This window comes from Phaenicophaeus curvirostris, chromosome 1 (genome assembly GCF_032191515.1).
Source record: "Phaenicophaeus curvirostris isolate KB17595 chromosome 1, BPBGC_Pcur_1.0, whole genome shotgun sequence".
Lineage (NCBI taxonomy): Eukaryota > Metazoa > Chordata > Aves > Cuculiformes > Cuculidae > Phaenicophaeus > Phaenicophaeus curvirostris.
In genome coordinates this window covers 73,259,100-73,278,592 of record NC_091392.1, presented here as the reverse complement: position 1 = coordinate 73,278,592, position 19,493 = coordinate 73,259,100, and the positions used below count along the sequence as shown (strand labels likewise).

The 19,493-nt window shown below is 45.1% G+C and overlaps 1 protein-coding gene across 2 annotated transcripts in view; it reads left to right on the top strand.

Moving 5' to 3' along the window:
- ITPR2 (inositol 1,4,5-trisphosphate receptor type 2) overlaps positions 1 to 19,493 on the top strand; it is a 998,050-nt gene that overhangs the window by 255,260 nt on the left and 723,297 nt on the right. The window contains exons 56-57 of one of the 2 annotated variants that reach the window (XR_011337952.1): positions 6,023 to 6,184; positions 7,449 to 9,274. Coding sequence is in view for 1 of the 2 variants with exons in the window: in XM_069863516.1 (XP_069719617.1) it covers positions 6,023 to 6,184; positions 7,449 to 7,535 (249 nt within the window). In the remaining variant the exon portion in view is untranslated. Of the gene's footprint in view, positions 1 to 6,022; positions 6,185 to 7,448; positions 10,534 to 19,493 lie in introns of those variants that run through there. The other variant, XM_069863516.1, reaches the window with a different exon arrangement.

Genomic DNA, 19,493 nt, shown 5'->3' with positions numbered 1-19,493 from the left:
GGCAGTGCTGCTCCTCAGGTGTGGAGGCCACAGGGTGGCCAGCAATGGCTCTCATCAACACCAGTACAGCAGGGTTTTACCGCCCCAGTGGGCACCTGAAAGGCTACGGTCTCCCTAAAGCTGTGGGAGGCTTTTGCTGGGCTGCCACGGTGTTCACTGTTGGTTGCACACCAATGAACACGTGTTGCAGAGTGGGATACGACTAACAGCCCAGCAAGGCATACTGAGGTGCTGGTAGAAAATCTTCATGGTGACATCCATGCTCCTCTTCTGCACCCTTCGGTGACCTAGGTTTTAAGCACACCCGTTTTCTCAGCCTCACTATCAGGTGGCAAATAACCCTCCTGAGGGCCGCATCACTTGCCTCACTGAGTCACCAAGGAGCAAATGATCTGTGCAGGACAGGGGAATGGCGGGCTGAAGGGTGAGGGGGCCAGCCTCTTGCTCTGGTGTGTGCAGCTGGGGAGGTCACAACCCACAAGGAGTCATGAACAGTCGTCACTGCTTTTCTTTTTGAACAGATAGGAGGGAAGTCCTGAAACAGCTTGTTTTCATGTTGCAATAAGGGGTCACAGGGTAGAAAGGGCTAAGAGTCACTACATTAGAGTCTGCTGGAGAAATGAAAGTCTGGACAGCTGATGATGGCGTGGCACTCTGAGCCCACGGCAGTGGCACCAGCAGAAAGTATACATTCAGCTGCCTTCACTCCTTTCCTTCACCCCCCCTCTTCCTACCTTTTGACCTATTTTCTCTCATTGTTATCCAGTAATCTATTTTTTAAAAGGCTCAACCCAATCTTTCCTGCTGCTTGCAGCTGATCCATCTCACTGCTAGCCTGTGAAACCAGCACCTCCTAAAGAAATGTCCCTCTGCCAATTACTCCGGAGGCATGGATTCAGCTCAGCGTGAGAGCTTGATTGAAGCCAATTGGCTGTGCCAACAGGACAGGGATGGCTCAAGAAAGGCTTTTTATGAAGTATTGAAACTTTCAACAAATTTCTTCAGTCTTTTCTCCATCCATGCTCAGATGAAGCTAGCAAAGTCAGAAGAATGGCAATGTTTTACTGAAGGGAGGACCTAGCCTCTAGCTCTGCCCTCCCCCTGGAAAGCCTGCAGAAGGGAAGGAGAAAGTTGCATAGAAAACTCCAGGAGGTAAATGCGGACTTTTGCTCTGAGCATGCCTTTCTGAGAAGAAGGGTTTGTGGTTTCTCAGAAAACACAAGTAGCAAATGCTCTAAGCCTTGTGACTTCTCAGTCGTGTGCCCTCACCATCGGTACCTCGCAGCTACGTGTACCCAGAGTACCTTGCAGAGAGGTGCTCACCCCGGGTGAGCTGTGATTCCCGCTGGAGTCCTGCCAGCTGAGGGAGGAGGATGGAGACAGCGAGCGTGCTGGATCACCACACAAAATGTCTGCTCTGCTTATGTGCAGTCTTTTTGGCCGACAGCCTTTTGGCTAGCCCCACCTGCCTTTTTTCCTTCTTTTTTTTCATTCCACCCAGCTGAACTGATGGAGATGAGGTTGCAGCTCCCTTCTGTCCCTGCAGCCTTCCTGTCTGGCTGACTCTGTGCCCTGGACACAGATGTATACTGAAATATGAATTCTGCAAGGCACAAGTTATGCTTGCAGAGGGAGTGTGGAGAAAGACGATGCTGTGATCTGTAGGTGGGCTGCTGTGGTTGGGCTGCGAATAGCAATGAAATAACGATAACAATGTACTGAATTCAGCCCTCATTGTTTAGAAAGGTTTCAGTACATTTTAACAATTAATTCTATGTCCAGGCAGCAACTACATTTTAAAGTGTCCTGTCCACATACCTCACCCTCTGTGAGCTCATTTATGCTCAAGTTATGTCACCTTGTGCTGACCTGGTGGCTGTTGATTGAGTCCTGTGACAGCTGTTTGCAGAGGTTTGCCCTGCTCCCTGCCAGCAGCTTCCTCCCTCATCCAAATTGCTGCTCAGTTCTAGATGAGGCTCAGAATATCTGAGTGAATGTTATCCTGAGCAAAATGGCTGGATTTCAAAGAGTAATAGCTAAGGCGTGACAGATAACACCCTGCAGAATCCTGCCCCCGCGCCAGTCAAGAAGGCAAAGCAGGAGTGCACCTGCAGTGTAGGCAAGGCTTGTTACAGCTTTAACATATGTTAGTTGGTCAAGGTGAACCCTGGACAGAGCCCATAAACATTTCAGTCCCAGAACAAACGTTTGGGGTTGTACAAACATTGTTAACTACCTCCAGTTAATTGGCAAGCAATTACCTTAAAGTAATAATAGCTTTCCCATAGCTGAGCAGTCACAGAGTGCCTCTTGTTACCCCCATGAACACTTACAGATCACTAAAATTTTCAGCAGAGGAGTCCAGTTTGCTTTCTGGATCCTGGCAAGTTTGTGATGAAAAACTTTTTTCTCAGTAGCATTCGCTCTTTGTTTGTGGTATAGGCTCAGCAAATAGGGCTCTGCACCAGAGCTAATTTTCATGCTCCCGTTTAATAAAGTTCTGTAGTTCATAATGCAATGAAAAACCACGATAATATTGACCAGCAAAAGCGTTTAGTTCAGCAAGAGAATATACCTACTCTGTGCACTATAATAGGCCTATTGGTGAAACCTACGTAAGTATTTTTCACTTTAAAAAAGGATGGCAGGCTAGAATGTGTTTCCTACTGGCTTACTGTATTTTAAACTTTTATGATACTTTGCATGACAAAGATACACAGCTGGACTGGATTTCATTAGGTATATATGCACCTGAAAACCAAGAAGCAAGGTCCTGTTTGCACCCAACACAGCACTTGGGACTACCAACTGAGAGACGTGTGGTCAGCTGTTAGACCTATTGCCTCTCTGCTGCCAGGAAAAGCTGTAGAAGTCAGTAACATCTTGTCATGAGGCCTCTGGTCCATGCAAACCCATCAGCTTCTCTTAGAGTTTGAATCAAGTCCTTGCTTAATCCTCCACGACATTTTGGCAAAAAGTACCCAGAGCTTCTTGATCTGTAACTAAATCACAACTGGATTTCTTTCTTGGAAGAGGTTATATTATCACAGCATTGCTGGAAAGTCACAGCTAGGCACATGTGATTGCATGGACATGAGACTCTCCTGTGAGTCTGGGGCTCATGGTGGCCCAGATGAGCTGGCACGTGGTTCAGTGTGGTTCCAGTTGAAGAGCTATCATGGGCTTTGCAGGCTGTGTGGCAACAGATGAAGTGCTGTGTGTTCTGTTCTTGTCCTCACCTGCTCCTGGTCATCCCTCTTCCCAGGAAGTGTAATGTTGTGCCAAGAGGGAGGGAAGCAGGTGACTCTGGGAGCCTTGAGAGAGGCAAGCCCACTGAGCTGGAACATCTGGCATCTGAATGTATTTGTGTGGTGTTCCTCTGGATGCTGCAGTGTGGTGGAGGGTCAGTCCACAAAAATCTTTCCGAGACAACTGGCAGTCCCTGCCTTGCATCCTGCAGAAGCGAGGGAGTGGCAGATGGAAAACAAAACCAGCAAAGTGCCTTTCACAATCCTGGCAGACGCAAGAACCACAACGATGGATTCTCAGTGTGCAGCTTGGCTTTAGAAACTTTGGTGTTATGGTGAGCCTAGCCAAAAAGGGCTCCTGGCCCTTCAGCTGGCTCCAAGGGCCAGGCAGCTTTGCATTTGGTATCTTCAGGTGCTCCAAGCAAAAGAAGCTGTTATGGGTGCAGATACCAGAGCTTTCCAGGAAGCATTCAGATACAAGTACAGCTCTGTTCACTGTAAATCCTTTGAATTCACTTTCTATGCCTGTAGTGGCAGACAAATTTGCTGGCAAATATTTTGCAAAAAAAAAAGGCATTGATCCAGAAAGGCACTATGCACAAACTAAGCTTAGTATAAATGAGTACACCTGTGCTTAGCACTAGGCACGTGATGAATGCTCTGCTAGATCCTGGCCAAAATAAATGTAAAATAAATATCAGAGCATACTCATGGAAAATGAATGCTGGTCTTGTAAGCAGAAATGCGTGCAGCAGAAATAGGAGTGTACCGCTCCGTGTGTCCTCTGGGGATATCCAGCAGGGAGGGTCACGTGCACTCTCTTCAAGCTCACCACTGGAGCTGGTGAAAACAGGTTTTGATTTGAATGAGTTATGACCCATTGAAAATGGCATCATGCGTAACCACAGTAAATTGTCATAATGAGATCACGAGGCTTAAAAAGTGGGCAGCGAGGAAAGAGGCCTCATTCCACCAGTGCACACGGCTGACTGAGCCCTGGGCTGCAGAATGCAAGCAGAGGGGCACAGTCTTATTCCCAGAACATCTTGTCAGTTCAGTGACAGGACCAGAGGTTGCACAGGCAGACAAAAACTCATTAGAAGTTTTGAGTTAAAAAGAAGAAAACAAGCCAAAATTCTTATGGCTTTTCATCTAGTCTTATCCAGGGTAACAGAGGGGACTGGGCTAACACAAGTTGTGGGAAAACACAAATACTGTAAGTGCTTCTATGTTTACTGAGTATTAGCTTGGCTATTTCTAAACCATGTTGCTGTAGGAGGAGAGTGTTTGGTGATCAGGGCAGAGTACTGCGTACTTACTGAAAGCAGGATAAAGCTGTATTCACTTGATGCACCCCTGGGCTCACAGCTCTGCCAGGCCAGCCCTTGTGGACCTTGCTCACCTTGCTGGGTAACCCTGGGCTACCCAGCTGTAAATACTGCAGAATCATTGCTGGCTTTTCTATTTTCATGGTGAGGCAAAGTCTAAGACTACAGTAAGATGAATGCACTTAAAACTTTACCAAGCTCTGGTAACATAAGCAGTGCAGCTCTTGCCTGACAGGAATCTTGTATATGAACTTCTGGAAAGAACTCCTTTTCTTTCCTCCTTTTCTTTCCACCTTTTCAGTATAGTGGTATTTGTATGGGACCATTCACAGTACAGGAGACTGGAAGAAACACACTTCTATTAATTTTGTTTCTCTTCTAAAGTTATCAAGTGCGTGTGTCTGTAGAGGCCCCTTGCAAAACACCATGCACATGATCTAACCACATCCTCCCAGACCCCCCAAGGTGGAGGGCAGAGGTGCATTTAGGAAACACATGGGCAGCTACGGGACCTGCTTCCTTTGTCTCATGCCTTAAGGCAAACCAGGTTGCTTGCCACATGGTTGCCACTCCTGCTAGGCTTGCACCTTTTGGTCTCCTCTGTCTGTTATGCTTTGCACACAAATATCTGTGCCCTCAAGCTATGGATACAATTCAGGCTCATGCTAGCATGCAGCACCTTCCTGACTCACATCATCTATTTACAGCATTTTTATTATTATTATTAAATTCATAGCCTGAGCCTATGGATAGAGAAGCACCCAGTTTAGTGCTGTGTAGTGCTTGGCCCTTAGCAGATTAACCCTTGGCCATGGGCACCAGGGTTGCATTTACCCAAGGTGTACAAGCTGAATGGCATGCTGAAGTCTAAGCCATTCCCAGGAACCCAAATCTTCTGTTGTGGGTAGCTGAATCCAAGGTCCCTCTGCTCTTGCAGTGGGCATGCTCCAGGCTAGTCTGGGGAGGACTTCAGCTCGTCTTGTTTTCCTGAGGTTGGCTCACTGACATTGCTGCAAGGACAGCTGAAATAGATGGAGGCCAGCCAAGCTGAAGAGACAGTGGGGAAATGTGTTCCTGCATACACTTAAGAATAAAGCACAGGGAGTACTCCTGGTGCTCATGTACCACAGAAGTCTCCCCAGAGCTAACCCAGCGGGCGTTTCTGCATGCCAGAGCCACAGATGAATGTGCTAACACTGCCTACGCTGCAATACAGGTGCAGCTGTGAAGAACCAAGATTTTCCAGCTGCTGTTTCTTTGTAGTGAGGAAAACCAAGAATAAGAATGCTTGCATAAAATACTTAATGAATTTACTGCTTCTTAAGCTCACATGCTATGTGTCATCCACTGAGTAGAAGTCCTTCTGAGTTTTTGTTCTCTAGTCTCAGCTTAGTAGCACTGCTTAAACCCCTATTAACGTTACTTATTTTTCTAATACTCACGTAGGAGAAGAATTTGGACTGGTTCCCTCGGATGAGAGCTATGTCCCTGGTTAGCAATGAAGGTGACAGTGAGCAAAATGAAATCAGGAACCTGCAGGAGAGGCTGGAGTCAACCATGAGCCTTGTGAAACAACTTTCCAGTCAGCTGGCTGAGCTCAAGGAACAGGTAAGTGCTCTGCAGTGCGTAGCAACATGAGCATGTGTGGGTAAATGCGCTAGCTTTCATCAGGTCACAGTCAGGACAACATTACAAAAGAGACTTTTGTCTTAGAAATATTTTCTCTTTCCCTCAAGTAAGCTTTCTGAGTAGATACACTGATACGGGTTTGGAATGAAATTGCACTCTTACAATAGCAGTACAATGCAACAGCAGAGAACAGGTAAGGTGAAAAGCTGAGGGGGAACTAGTTATGAAATCCTCCCAGTGAGTGTGTGAGAATAGAGGGAAAAGTGCAGAAGCAGTGACAGGCTTTGCATATGCAGGTACTGCATAACCTGGCAATAAAGAAGACATAGTGCTAGAAGTAGCTGTGTAGTGATTCGAATCAGTAGGAAAGCTTTCTGAATCTGGCACTGGGAATTCTTTCTCCCACTGAGAACATCAACAATGCTGTTCTGAAAACAATTTGCCAAGCCTGTTGCTTTGCTTGTGTCACCCTTGTGTTTGTGCCCCTCCCAGGGCTCCCCCTTCTTTCCAATATGAAGCACAATTTGTTGGCCTCACTTAAAGCCCTGCTCCTGCCTAAATCACCTTACGTGTTTTCTCTCACTTCAGGATCAAAAGGCCAGCTCCTTTTTTGCTGAAGATCCTAGTCACCTCTGGTTTGCTCATTACAGTTTCAGAAAAGCTTCTGTGTTTTCTCTATGGGAAGCACTTCAGTGGCATCAACAGAGTTATCTAATTATTCCCCTTCAAATCCCTCCTTAAAACTCTTTTTTCCCCTCTGAAAAACTCAACAAAGGCTTAAGCTCAATGTGCTAAGACCATTCCTTATTGTGCTTACCCGTATCGTCCAGGAGGATTTTTTTAATTCCCCTCTGTCTAAATATGTTCTCTCCTGGCTTAAATTTAAACTCTTTGTGGCTGGGACCTGCTTTTAATTCTGTGATTGTACAGCACCAAGTACAAATACTGACCCTCTGCAGGGCTGCAAAACATGATAGCAGTGCAAATAATACACTGTAAGACATGCCGCTGGATAAGAATAATGTACAAATGATAATAAATTGTCCATACTTTGCAGAAAACAGATCTCCCACTTCAAAGACATCTTTTACTTGTAATTTTCAATACTGAAAAGAAGAATTCCACTCCCTGTTGTTTTGCTTATATGTATCTTGCTCTGTGACTGCTAAATAATAGTAAAAAGAAAAAAAAAAAGAAAGAAAAAAATTCTCAACTCGTGTCTCTCTCTGCCTTTCCACCTTAGATGACAGAACAAAGGAAGAATAAGCAGAGGCTGGGCTTTCTTGGATCAAACACACCCCATGTGAATCATCACATGCCACCACCCTGATACCACGGGGGAGAAGCCGTGACTAGCCTTTCATCAGTATTCCTGCTTTACTATAGAATAAAAAAAACTGAGATTGAGAGGAGTGAACAGTGCCTATTGTTACAAAGTTAAAAACAACCAAGTGCCAAGATGTTAAGTGGTTTAGCTCTGGGAACAATATGTAGCTGTTTTTCATGGTTGAAAGGGACAGCAACCTCGAATGTGAGAGATACAAGGGAGCTCGTTTGTGTTCGTTCACGGCGACTCAGCTGCATTTGCGCTCTGCATCTCCATGGCTTCGGTGGCTGCTGCCGTGTGTGACGGAGGCTGGGGCAGCATTCAGACACGTCCTTAGAGCTGCCTTCAGACTTCTCCGTAAAGCACTGGCATAACCAAGATGAGCAGAAGGAAGAGAAATGTTTATTAGTGCAAATACAACAGCCTGATTCAGAATCAATAGAAGTCGTTTCTGGCTTATTTGCCAAATAGCAACATTAGTCATATTTGCTTGGCATTTACTTTTTTTTTAATTACCATAAATATGTCAGTTGGGTAAGTAATAATGTTGCTTCAAGTAACTTCTACTAGGAGGGAAAGGGGAGAGACCTCAAAAGACTGGAAAACAAAAAAGAAGGAAAAAAATAGAAAAAGAGTTGCAAAGAGAAACATTAACGCTTTTGAATTTTAGCTGTCACCATGCAATTTCTTATTTATAACATGGAGCACAATGGATCTACAGCTGTGGGAATGTTATGCACATAACACTGACAACATAACTGGAAGTGATTTCTTTCTCCTGGCTTCAGATGTTCTCGATTAATGTGGCCGTGAGTTTTCATATACTGAGGAGTTAAACTGTTTTTAAATTCAAGTTCCAATGGAGGATTCGGGAAAAAAATATATACCTGTTGTTTAAAGCATGTATGAGATTTTATTTTTTAAAAAAAGCTTAGAAATATCTTTCTGCATGGATCTGTAATGGTGTCATTACCTTCCATAATCTCATCTTCAGCTTTCTTCTGAGCTAAGATCATGGGCTTATGCCTTTGCCTGCCCTTCGTGCTTTTGAGGGCTTGCAGGACTGGCCTGGCTGGTAGGGGATGAGGGGCAAAGCTGATGGAGCTCCTTCTAGTGTTAGGCTCTTCAAAAGGCAGCAGCCGATACAGCCGTGCAGGTTTCTGCTGTATTCTGTATTTCTTGGGGTGCCTTTAAAAGAAAATTTACAGGGTTTACACAGAACCCAAGAGGGCCTTTCTGTCTTGTAGGAGAAGGCTTTTGGGGCACAAATGGGAGTTGTGGTCCCAGTTCACGTTCATTTTCAATGCGTTTTAGTTATCAAATTGTCCTCAGTGCATTTGAAAATGCTCCTTCTATTATGTGGAGTCATTTTTTAAACTAAAATATTTTTGCAATTATTTTCCCCCTGTAATTTTCCATTTTGTTATAAAAGCCATCTTGTTTCTCCCTAAAGAAATGATGGTGTCTTATTTAAGGCACAATTCAAACCAACAGTCCTGGAGTAAAGGGAGGGAAGGGATATTTCCCTCTCTTCATCCCAAATTAAAACCTGTTCTTGGATGCCATCTTTTTCTTGTGTCAGTGAGGTGGCTGATTAGGGTCTGATTCTTCTGCCATTAAAACATATCCTGTTGGCTTCAATTGTGTCCTTCAAAAATACTGTGTGGAAAGCAAGGATTTGTGTATTTTACGGAAAGAAAATCTCTTTCTGTTGGCTTCTCTTTAGTCTGTAGAGCCTCCTGGTTTTGATAGGTGATGCTCATGTACAGCTTTAGGGTCTATTTTTCCTGTAAGAAATTCCCACACCCAGCCAGCTTCCTGCCTCTGTGTGCTGAGATGAAGAGCAAGTGGTGGTTGTCAGAAGTGACATGTGGCCAATACAAGTGGATGGTGGGAGACTAAATTTTCTATAACTCCTCTGCTGGTGGGTTCACAGCTTTGCTGCTGCCAGACATCAGCTGCTTCCCAAGGAAAGGGAGTGCATGGAGACAGTGGGAGCTGGGTTGAGCCGGTCAATGCTGTGTGTTTGCTTCAGAGGTTGGAGTAACCTTTTCCACTCCAAAGACCTCACAACAGTCTGGGCTTTGAAGAGCAAAGGAGATGTGGCTGTGGCATGGGGAGCTCTTGGTGGGAAAGCTGCAAGGTCAAAGCAGTATACAGAAAAGCAGTCTTCAATGAATGACTGAAATATTTGAGGAGTAAAGCTTGGAGTATACCTTTCCTTCATGCTTACTGTGCACAAGACCTTGGATGCTACTGCTCCAGTATGTCTGTGGTGGTGAAAACCCCTTCTGTAAGCCTCACCTGCCAGTGAGGAAGGGGTGTCATGTAGCAGTTAGTGTTCAGCACTAAGAGACTTAGCAGCAAATTGATTCTGGGAGTTTGCATCAGCCACGTGCCATGCAGTAACCAGCCATCTGTGTAAGATGAAGCCAGATTTTCCTCTCTGACTAGACCTGTTGCACATCACGAAGTCAAAGGAGTTGCATCAAGTTTAAAGTAAGTGGTAAGTTGGTAGAGAGTCAGACCCTGCAGCTATATTAATTCAAATTAGTTTATGCAGTTCATCAGATCTAGTCACAGCTTCTGTTTCAACAGCAATTCCCTATTCCTCATACGTGTGTCAATTAGAAGCATAAAGCACGGTTTAATGATAAGGTAAATTAAACAATCATTATTTATTGGGGGGGCAGTTGGCTAATACTGGAAGTGGTTGGCACTTCTTTTGTTTACACTTGGAAAAAAGCAGCTAAACCACTGTGCATCGAGGGAGGTTTCTGCTGTTGGAGGTAGAAGAGCCTGAGACTCGATGCATTTGTGCCCTGTGCTCAGGCCTGCAGTTGTGTGCTGCTGGCGCTCTCTCTGTCTCGCACCCCAAACAACATCCCCAAGGCTCGAGAGATGAAATACTGCTCTTCAGAAGGGAGAGCTATGTCAAAAACAAAGATAACAGATGCCGCTTAGCCTTTGCCACAGTGCCTTTCTGCTGCTGATAGCTTTCCAAGAGAGACCTCCATAATCAATAACAGTAGGTGATGCTACTTGCACAGATTGTAAATATATTTCAGGAATGTTTTAATGTTTTTGCCAATTCTGTCAAAATGTAGGCTTGCCCTGCTCTCATCTGTGTGAGCAATCTGTACGCTCGCACTTGATAACTTAAACAGGAGACTTCTTACATGAATTGTAGTTGCAGGGCCAGAGACCAAGCCTTAAAGATTGTGAAATATCCCTATCAATGAGTTTATAACACAAATCATTGTTTTATACATATATTTATATGTATATCTTTGTTTAATGCAGCTGGGGTATCCTCTTCTTAGGCAAGCATAATTTACTTTACCTATTTATATGAAATGATTGCAAAGAAGTTAAAACATCTATGAGCTTTTAATGCCCTAGAGGAATTTATAACGATAAGCTCCTTGACAGTTAAAATCTACTTAGTAAGTATGTTCATTGCTGCTGAATGTAACTTTTAATAAAGTGTCTCATTTTATATACGTCTGTCTCTCTCACTCTTGGTGCTTGTGTGTGGGGAAATGTGTGTTGCTGAATTGAAGACTGCTGGGAAACGCAGGCTGATTGTCTTGCATGGGAGACCAGACTGTGGGTATACATCTGTTTTTTGTAAGTGACAAAACAGGTGGCATCATAGAATCATAGAATCATAGAATCATAGAATCATAGAATCATACAATAGTTTGGGTTGAAAGGGACCTTAAAGATCATCCACTTCTAACCCCTCTGTGATGGGCAGGGACACCTCCCACTAGATCAGGCTGCCCAAGGCCCCATGCAACCTGGCCTTGAACACCTCCAGGGATGGGGCAGCCACAGCTTCCCTGGGCAACCTGTGCCAGTGCCTCACCACCCCCATCATGAAGAAATTCCTCCTTACGTCTAGTCTAAATCTGCCTCTCTCCAGTTTATAGGCATTGCCCCTAGTCCTAGCACTACAAACCTTTGTAAAAAATCCTTCCCCAGTTTTCCTGTAGGTCCCCTTCAGGTACTGGAAGGTCACTATAAGGTGTCCTTGGAGCCTTCTCCTCTCCAGGCTGAACAACCCCAACTCTCTCAGCCTGTCCTTGTGCTCCAGCCCTCTTGATCATCTTTTAGCCCTGCTCTGGACCTGTTCCAACAGCTCCATATCCTTCTTATGTTGGGGATTCCAGGACTGGACACAATACTCCAGGTGGGGTCTCACAAGAGAAGAGTAGAGGGACAGAATCACCTCCCTCGACCTGCTGGCCACTCTTCTTTTGATGCAGCCCAGGATACAATTGGCCCTCTTGGATGTGAGTGCTCATTGCTGGCTTATGTCAAGCTTCTCATCAATCAGCACCCCCAAGTCCTTCTCTGCAGGGCTGCTCTCAATCACATCATGCCCCATCCTGAACTGAAACCATGGATTGTCCCAACCCAGGTGTAGGACCTTGCACTTGACCTTGAAACTCATAAGATTCTCACAGACCCACTTCTCCAGCTTGTCCAGTTCCCTCTGGATGACATCTCGTCCTTCTGTTGTGGCAACTGCACCACTCATTTGGTGTCATCTGCAAACTTGCTGAGGGTGCACTCAATCTCACTGTCTATATCATTGATGAAGACATTAAACAGCACTGGTCCCGGTACAGACCCCTGAGGGACACCACTTGTCATGGATCTCCATCCGGACATCAAGCTGTTCACCACTACCCTCTGAACGCAACCATCCAACCAATTCCTTATCCACTGAGCAGTCTGCCCATCAAATCCATGTCTCTCCAATTTAGAGAGAAGGATGTTGTGGGGGACCAGGTTAAAGGCTTTACAGAAGTCAAGATAGATCACATACGTTAGTTCTCCTATCTCCACTTCTGCGGTCACCCCATCACGGAAAGCCACTAAGTTGGTCATACACGACTTGCTACTGGTGAAGCCATGCTGGCTGTCACTAATCACCACAGTACAGTCCTGAATGAATGGAGGCTGAATCCAGCAATGAAAGCAAGAATTTATTTCATTTTTATTTATTTCAATGTTCCATTCAGGAGAATGGGTTGGACTGCCATCTTTCCTGAAGGCTGGGTGGCAGTTAGGTGTATAATTTACTCAAGCACTTTTTGTTTAGTCCATAACTGGCAGGGCAGGGGCAGCCTTGGCTGAAGATGAGCAGATGCAGGGATCATGGTGGATGAGTGTCACTGATGGAAAAGAATAGGCTCAAGCCAAATGTCCTCAGGGTTTTCTGCTGGTGCCTGAGGCACATTAGCTCTCGCTGCCTCCTTGGGTCTGATGTGAGGAGCTGGCAATTCACTATGAGGCTTTGAGTGTCAGATATTGTAGTCAGCAGGACCAAGGTGACACCCCATCCTTGCATCCCTCAGGAGAGCACTAGGTAGTCCTGCCGTGGCTGTCAGCTGCCATGCTTGCCAGCAGCAGCACACGCTTGTGTGCGTGCTCGTGCGCATCAGCCAACAGCCTTTCAAGATTGAATTGCAGGTGGTGCTTAGGTGCATCTCATGGCCCATCACGTGTTCCTGGTGCCAGCCCAAGATTTTAATTTTGGAAATCTAGCCCTCAAATGATATGAATGGGGAGGTTAGAGGCTCGAAGGCTTCATGTGATTTCTCTTACTAGGGTGGAGGCTTTTTTGTGTGTGAGTATTTTGGTGCTTTTTTTTTTCAATCTTTATTTTTTTCTTGTGTAGCTCCTTCAAGTAGCACGTTGAAAGACCAGGGGTTTTCCCCTCTCTTCTAGGTAAAAGGATTGAGAAGGACAAATAGCCAACAACCACTGTCTCTCTATACTGAGACAACTCCAACTGAGGAAATCCGTGGTCTCATGAAAAAAGGAAGCACTCTACAAGCTTATGGCAGGAGAACTATGACAAATAAGTGCTTTTGGGTTTTTTTCAGCTGTGTTTATTACAGAAAGTCAATATTTATGAGGAAAAGAATGAGGCCTCTTCTTAGTGAGAAAAAGTCTACTGATTAATTAATAAGAAAAATCCTACTAAATAGAGCATGCTCTTGTTTCTGTGCACTTGTTATACCAACCTGCTGACTTTCTGAGTAGAATTAACTTTCTTTTGTATTCTGTGGTATGACTTTAAAGTTAAATAGAAAGGGGCTTGTTTGCTACAAGGTTTCTTAGGTCATTCTGCAAAAAGGATGTCTACAGAGAAAATGCATTGTCATACAGTAAACTTTCAACTAAGATTACAGTCTTATTTAAAAAAAAGAAGTCTACAAACCAGAACTGAGCTCCTAAGCCCAAATGGGAGCAGTTTTGCACACAGAACTGAGAATCTAATGCTGAGGCTTGTGGTTTTTGAGATGTTTTCCCCAAAGGTACATTTTAATTCAAAACGTGTTTCAGGGAGCAAACATCTGCCTCAGCATCAGCCACACAGACGTCAGTGGGCTCATGCCTCTGTGGCCTACGAGCATATTCAGCTCCTCCGTTTCCACTGTCGCTGCTGCTGTGACAAAAGCATCTGCAGGCAAGGATGTTTTCTTTGGAAAGAGCATGCTTGTTTCCTGAGGAGAGCTGCCAAGTTTATTTTCAAGTGGAGAAAACTGAGATTAAAGGCTGCTAACCTCTCTGGCTGTCCTGGGATGCCCGCAGGAGTGACCGGCAGCGTGACTTCTTGTTGCAGGCGCCCGTACTGAATGTCCTGTATTTGCAAAAAAATCACCCCAAACAATTCGAAAGAAAAACTCCAGCTCCAGGGATTTTAAATATGGAGAAATGTATTGCTATCATGAGTTCATGCTTGCCTTCTCTATTTATATGCTGTACTTTTTTAGTCCAAAGCAGGAAGCTGTAAGGCACAAGACAAATAGCCTTTATAACTTTGCTATTTCAACATGTTTCTCTCGCTGCAAACTACCAAGAGTGACCTTTTTTATTTTTGTACAGGAGGTTTCTTACTCCATGATCCCCACTTATCATGGTGTCTGCCTTCATCCACTGCTGCTCAGGTACTGATAGACCTGGGCACATCCAGAACCACAGGCCATTACCTGAGAAGCTAAGCCAATAAGCTAAAAGTGTAGGAGCACAGTCAAACTGGCAGTGTCCTGTCCTTATGACTTTAATAACTCTGTTTAAGTGTCATAGATCATGTTGTCAGCAAACACATTCAGTATCTGACTTGGTAGGAGATTTTTTAACAGTTCTTCTGGTGGTGAATTATTGCACAATCTTCAGCCCTTTGGCTGAAGTTAGAAGCATCTCTAGCCTGTTAAACAAACTGCGGAGATGACAAAGTTGATATGAAGAGATGAATGGCTTCTCTTCTGAATTTTAACCAGCTGAGATCCATTGTCTGAGCCAGGCTGAGCCCCAGCCCTGCAGTGGGTTGCAGTGGATGAGGACATCACTGCAGCTGTGCTGTTGCCTTGGGAAGCAGTGGCTGCAGCCACTGACAAGGAGCAGCCACATGGCCTTTCCCAAGGCAACACTCAAACCCAGGTATAAGGCTGCAGGGTCAACCAAGGCGTTGCTTTATGTAGAATCTGTCAGTCCGCCACCTCCCCTTCAAAATCCTGCAATTTCATCCAGATGGCAAGAGCAGCATGGGGATCCAGTTACAGCCCAAAGGCTCCAAATCCCTTCATAAAATATTTGTTTCTGGCCCCTGCAGTCTACAACATGCTCTATAGGCTTTGTTCCCAATAAGAACAAGTTGCCACATAAGCAAGCCATGGACTCTGGCACCTTGTGTAATGGCCTTCAACAGTAATATGTCAATGTGAATTGTGGTATTCTCTCCTAGGAGCGTATGCTCTCTTCCCTGAGATATGAGGGTATATGTACTTGCTCTTTCTTCCCCATCAGCATCATAGCATGAAATACTTGGGAAATATGTTACCACAGGCACTGTTGCAGAGACCCACAGCTGTGTTCAGCAGAACACAGGGCAACTTTGAAACAGGGTTCAAAAAAACCCTCATTTTCAGTTTTGAATTGGTCTTGGATGATGACAGTTGGCTTAGAGTTTGCTGGGTTTTTTCAAGTCAGCTTTTCTGGCTTTGAGGTTGGTTCAAGGCTATTTGTAGCCCACCAGGGAGATGTAACTGTGGCTTTATCTGTCACAAAAGTTTTCACCCTAATTTGATAATGACAGCAGAATTCTTCATGCCTCCAAAGACCCCTCCTATCCCTTCATCTTTCTGTTTTAAGAACTGAATGTGTATGCGTTATGTATGAGCATACATACACTGAGTTTGTGCGCACACAACTCAGTCAGGAGGCACTGGCAACACTGGCAAGCAGAAATAAGGATGAGTTCACTGGAGACCTACATGAGCAGAGCAGCTGGTGTTGTGAGCACTGCTGTCCCATGGGAAATGCAGATTTTTGTGCCTGTGGCAGGACTTTGCTGCTGAAGGAGAAGAGGAGTCGAGAGAGGAGAATTCAGTCCCTGGAGCTGTCATGCTCTTCCCATGCAAGCATAAACATCTGCCCAGGTCCCAGGTTGCTCAGCTGGGATGTGGGAAGATGCCAGTGTGGGTATCATGCACCTAGCCAAAGACTGTAAGAATTGTAAATACAATGTGTTACAGATACAGTTTATCATGCAGAAAAAGAAAGGGAAGGAAGGAAAGTTCAGGTTAATGTCTCAAATGTACAGGAAAATGTTGTCAGAAATGGTGGGTTTACTGATGGGGATTACTAAATGTTTACTCTCAAGTTATTGTGAGAGTTAGTGTTATCAGAAGTTGACTACCCATATGACTGTCAATATTGATTGTCTTTTTGGAAGACAACACTTCGCCAAAATCTACTGGTCCAGTGAAAATCCTGTTGCTCAGGTAGCGTCCTCAGTCTATGAAATCTGTTTTTTTGAAAGTTTGTCCATAGCACCTCACTGGGGATGGAGTGCACTTTTACATGGTTAGCACAAATCTAAATAAATACAGAAATATAAACTGAGCTGGAAATTTACTGAGTACAAGCTGTCTTGCAAAATTGCCTGGGTTTCCTGGCTCTGGATGGGATAGAAATACCACAAAACTAGCTTCTCTCATAGTAATGTGATACTTCTGCTTCCGGGCTCAGCTGAAAGCGGGAGGTGGAAATGTCTACAAGAGAGGAAAAAGAAATGCAGAAGCAAAAGATAATCAAGCTTATTTTTAACATGGCAAAATGGAACTGTTAATTAGAAAGATCAAAGTGAGAATTGTGATCATCTACTTGAACATCTTGTGTCATAGAATCATAGAATCACTTGGCTGGAAATGACCTTTGAGATCATCGAGTCGAATCATACCTGTCCACTACTAAATCATATCCCTGAGCACTTCATCTGTCTGCCTTTTAAGTACCTCCAGGGATGGTACCTCAACCACCTCCCTGAGCAGCCTTTTCCAGCACCTGATCACACTTTCAGTGAAGAAATTTTTCCTGATGTTTAATCTGACCTTCCCTGGTGCAACTTGAGGCCATTTCCTCTCATCCTATCACCTACTTGGGAGGTGAGGAGAGAAGACACCCACATTCACCTTGAACGAAGAGACCCACATCCACCTCCCTTCACGTAGTTGTACACAGCAATAAGGTCTCCTCTCAGCCTTCTTTTCTCTAGGCTAAACAACCCCAGTTCCCTCAGCTGCCTCTCATAAGGCTTGTTCTCCAGCCCCTTCACCACCTTTGTTGCCCTTTTCATAGCACAACACATGGAGTTTTATCCATCTGCCTCTCTGAAAGAGCTGGAAAAGGTAGCTCACCTGCCTTCGAAATCTTTATGTGAGTAAGACACGGGGTGCATCTCCTAGCTGAGTCTCGTCTGGGTCAAACTTCAGCCCAAGCACTATGTTCAGGTCAAACAAACCTGGTTCCCTGTGGGCCATGCTTGTTCCCATCTCTCCAGGAGGACAGAATACGGTAGACTTATTCTGCAGCACAGACATCATAATAGCAAGTAACATCTCTAAGCACCTGGCCTTGTGTTGTAGCTGGGATATTTGCCTACCAAGCCCATGGAGGCAGGGCCATGCCCACCTCCTCATCAGGCCTATGGACTCCAAGACAAGGAGGATATGCATTAAGTTGTCTCATGGGTTGAATGTGGCTCAGCTGCACTGACACTGAATCTAGGCAGGTATTGTAGTGCCAGATCACCTTTTTTTTTCTGGGAATATCTTTCATTTTGCCTAGTTTTATTGATGAAAGCTCCCTTTCCAATGGCCATCCTTCAGTCAGGGGTTCACAACCACTTTCCCAAGGCAAGTGATGGATTATCTTATAAAGTTCTTCTAGTTTTTCCAACCTGGCCAAATTTTTGGAGACAGAAATTACATCAGCTAAGATGACAGGGATGGGAACAAAGAAAGTGCTGTCACTGCTGGTGGTATGTATCTGCTGCGATAATGCCCACAGCATGTGCAGTCACATCCTTGGGAAAAGATGGCTGGTAAAATCAGGACACCGCAGAGTTTTTCTCCCCTGATCTGACCTCCAACACAGCATTTCACCTTCCTCAAGGTGAAACAGGGGCATCAATCTAACCTGCCTTTGTCACTGCTCAACCAACAGCCTTCAGCAACCCTCTTAAAAGAGAGAGGGGCAAACTGCTGTGTCCTCAGGACTGCTCAAGTCCTCTCCACTGCCTTTGCCAGAAAATGTCAATTTAACAGCATCTTCTGAGAAATGACTGGGACCACACATGTCCTTTCAGCCAGGCCAGCAAATAACCTTCAGCTAAGTCTGCCCAGGGCTGTTTTGGGTCTGATGACCTGCATTTAGAAATAGTCTTGGTATTTTTAAATGTTGCCTGGAGCTATCTGGTCCCCTCTTCATTTTATGTTTTAATTGTCATTTATAAGTTATTATACAATCTATTCAAAAGCCAGACAGACGCTGGAGGGAAGTAAGCAAGTCCTGATCTGAAGTGTACTGAAATCTTTGAGTGTGCTTCCCTGGCTTTCAAAAGGGCTTGTGGCTGGCAACTCCCCCAAGGGAGCCTGAACATTTGCAGCTCTGTGGGGTCCCAGTTCTGGGACACCCAAGTTGTGCATTGCACATGGGCCACCAAGGACAGGAGCTTGCTCTTAGCTGAAGCCAGGCAAGCCCACGATGTTTGCAGGGAAGTCAGCTCCTTGTGTCTCACAGCCAACCTGCCTGAGGCACATGGAGGTCAAATGATTTTCTCAGGTCATCTGTGCGTGAACAAATGACTCATCCCAGATTTTCCTGGCTTCTAAACCTTTGCTCAGACCGCAAGGCTGCTTAATGACTTAATAGAGCTCTAAGGAAATAAGCTATAAATTGCAAATACGCTATGGCTAAATGGCTGGCTAAGGTGTTATCCACGTGCCATTTAGGAATCCACGGGAGAATTACTGGGAATTACTGGCAGGCTAGGAAAGCAATTTTTTTTATGAAGCAAAGTCTTCAAAAAAATATCATTTGCTTTGCCCCCACTCTCCCAAACCTTTCCACCTCCAGATTTTCTGCCTGACTCAATGCAGAGCGCTGAGCTGTGACCCTGAAGGTAAGTTGCCACTTGTTAGAAATAGGACTAGGCTGTCCTGCCTCAGCAAAACCCATCTGGGTCATTAAGGCATCGCCTGGCTCCTGCTCACCCACCAGCAACACAACAGGGCAAGATGGCACAGGGGGTGCTCGCTGCTTTGGTGCTGAAGCACACCCAGATGCACCTCAAGGCTGAGAGTGACACCTTGCAGGAGGACATATGTCCCGGATCAGGCTCAAGCACACCTGCACACCCCTTACCAGCTTGCCAGTGGTGAGGAGATGGGCATATATCCACCAGACCAGGCCTGTGGGATGACTTAAACCCCAGCAAAGATCCCCATCATTTGGGAATGATGGCTAAACAAGCTAGTCTATGCTGGTGAATGGGAAGCTGCTCTTTGGTGACATCTCAGGCACTTATGCTGGTGGCACCCCAACCCTGGCAACCACATGAAAATCAGCAGTATTTACTTCTAGGAGATACCTACTGAT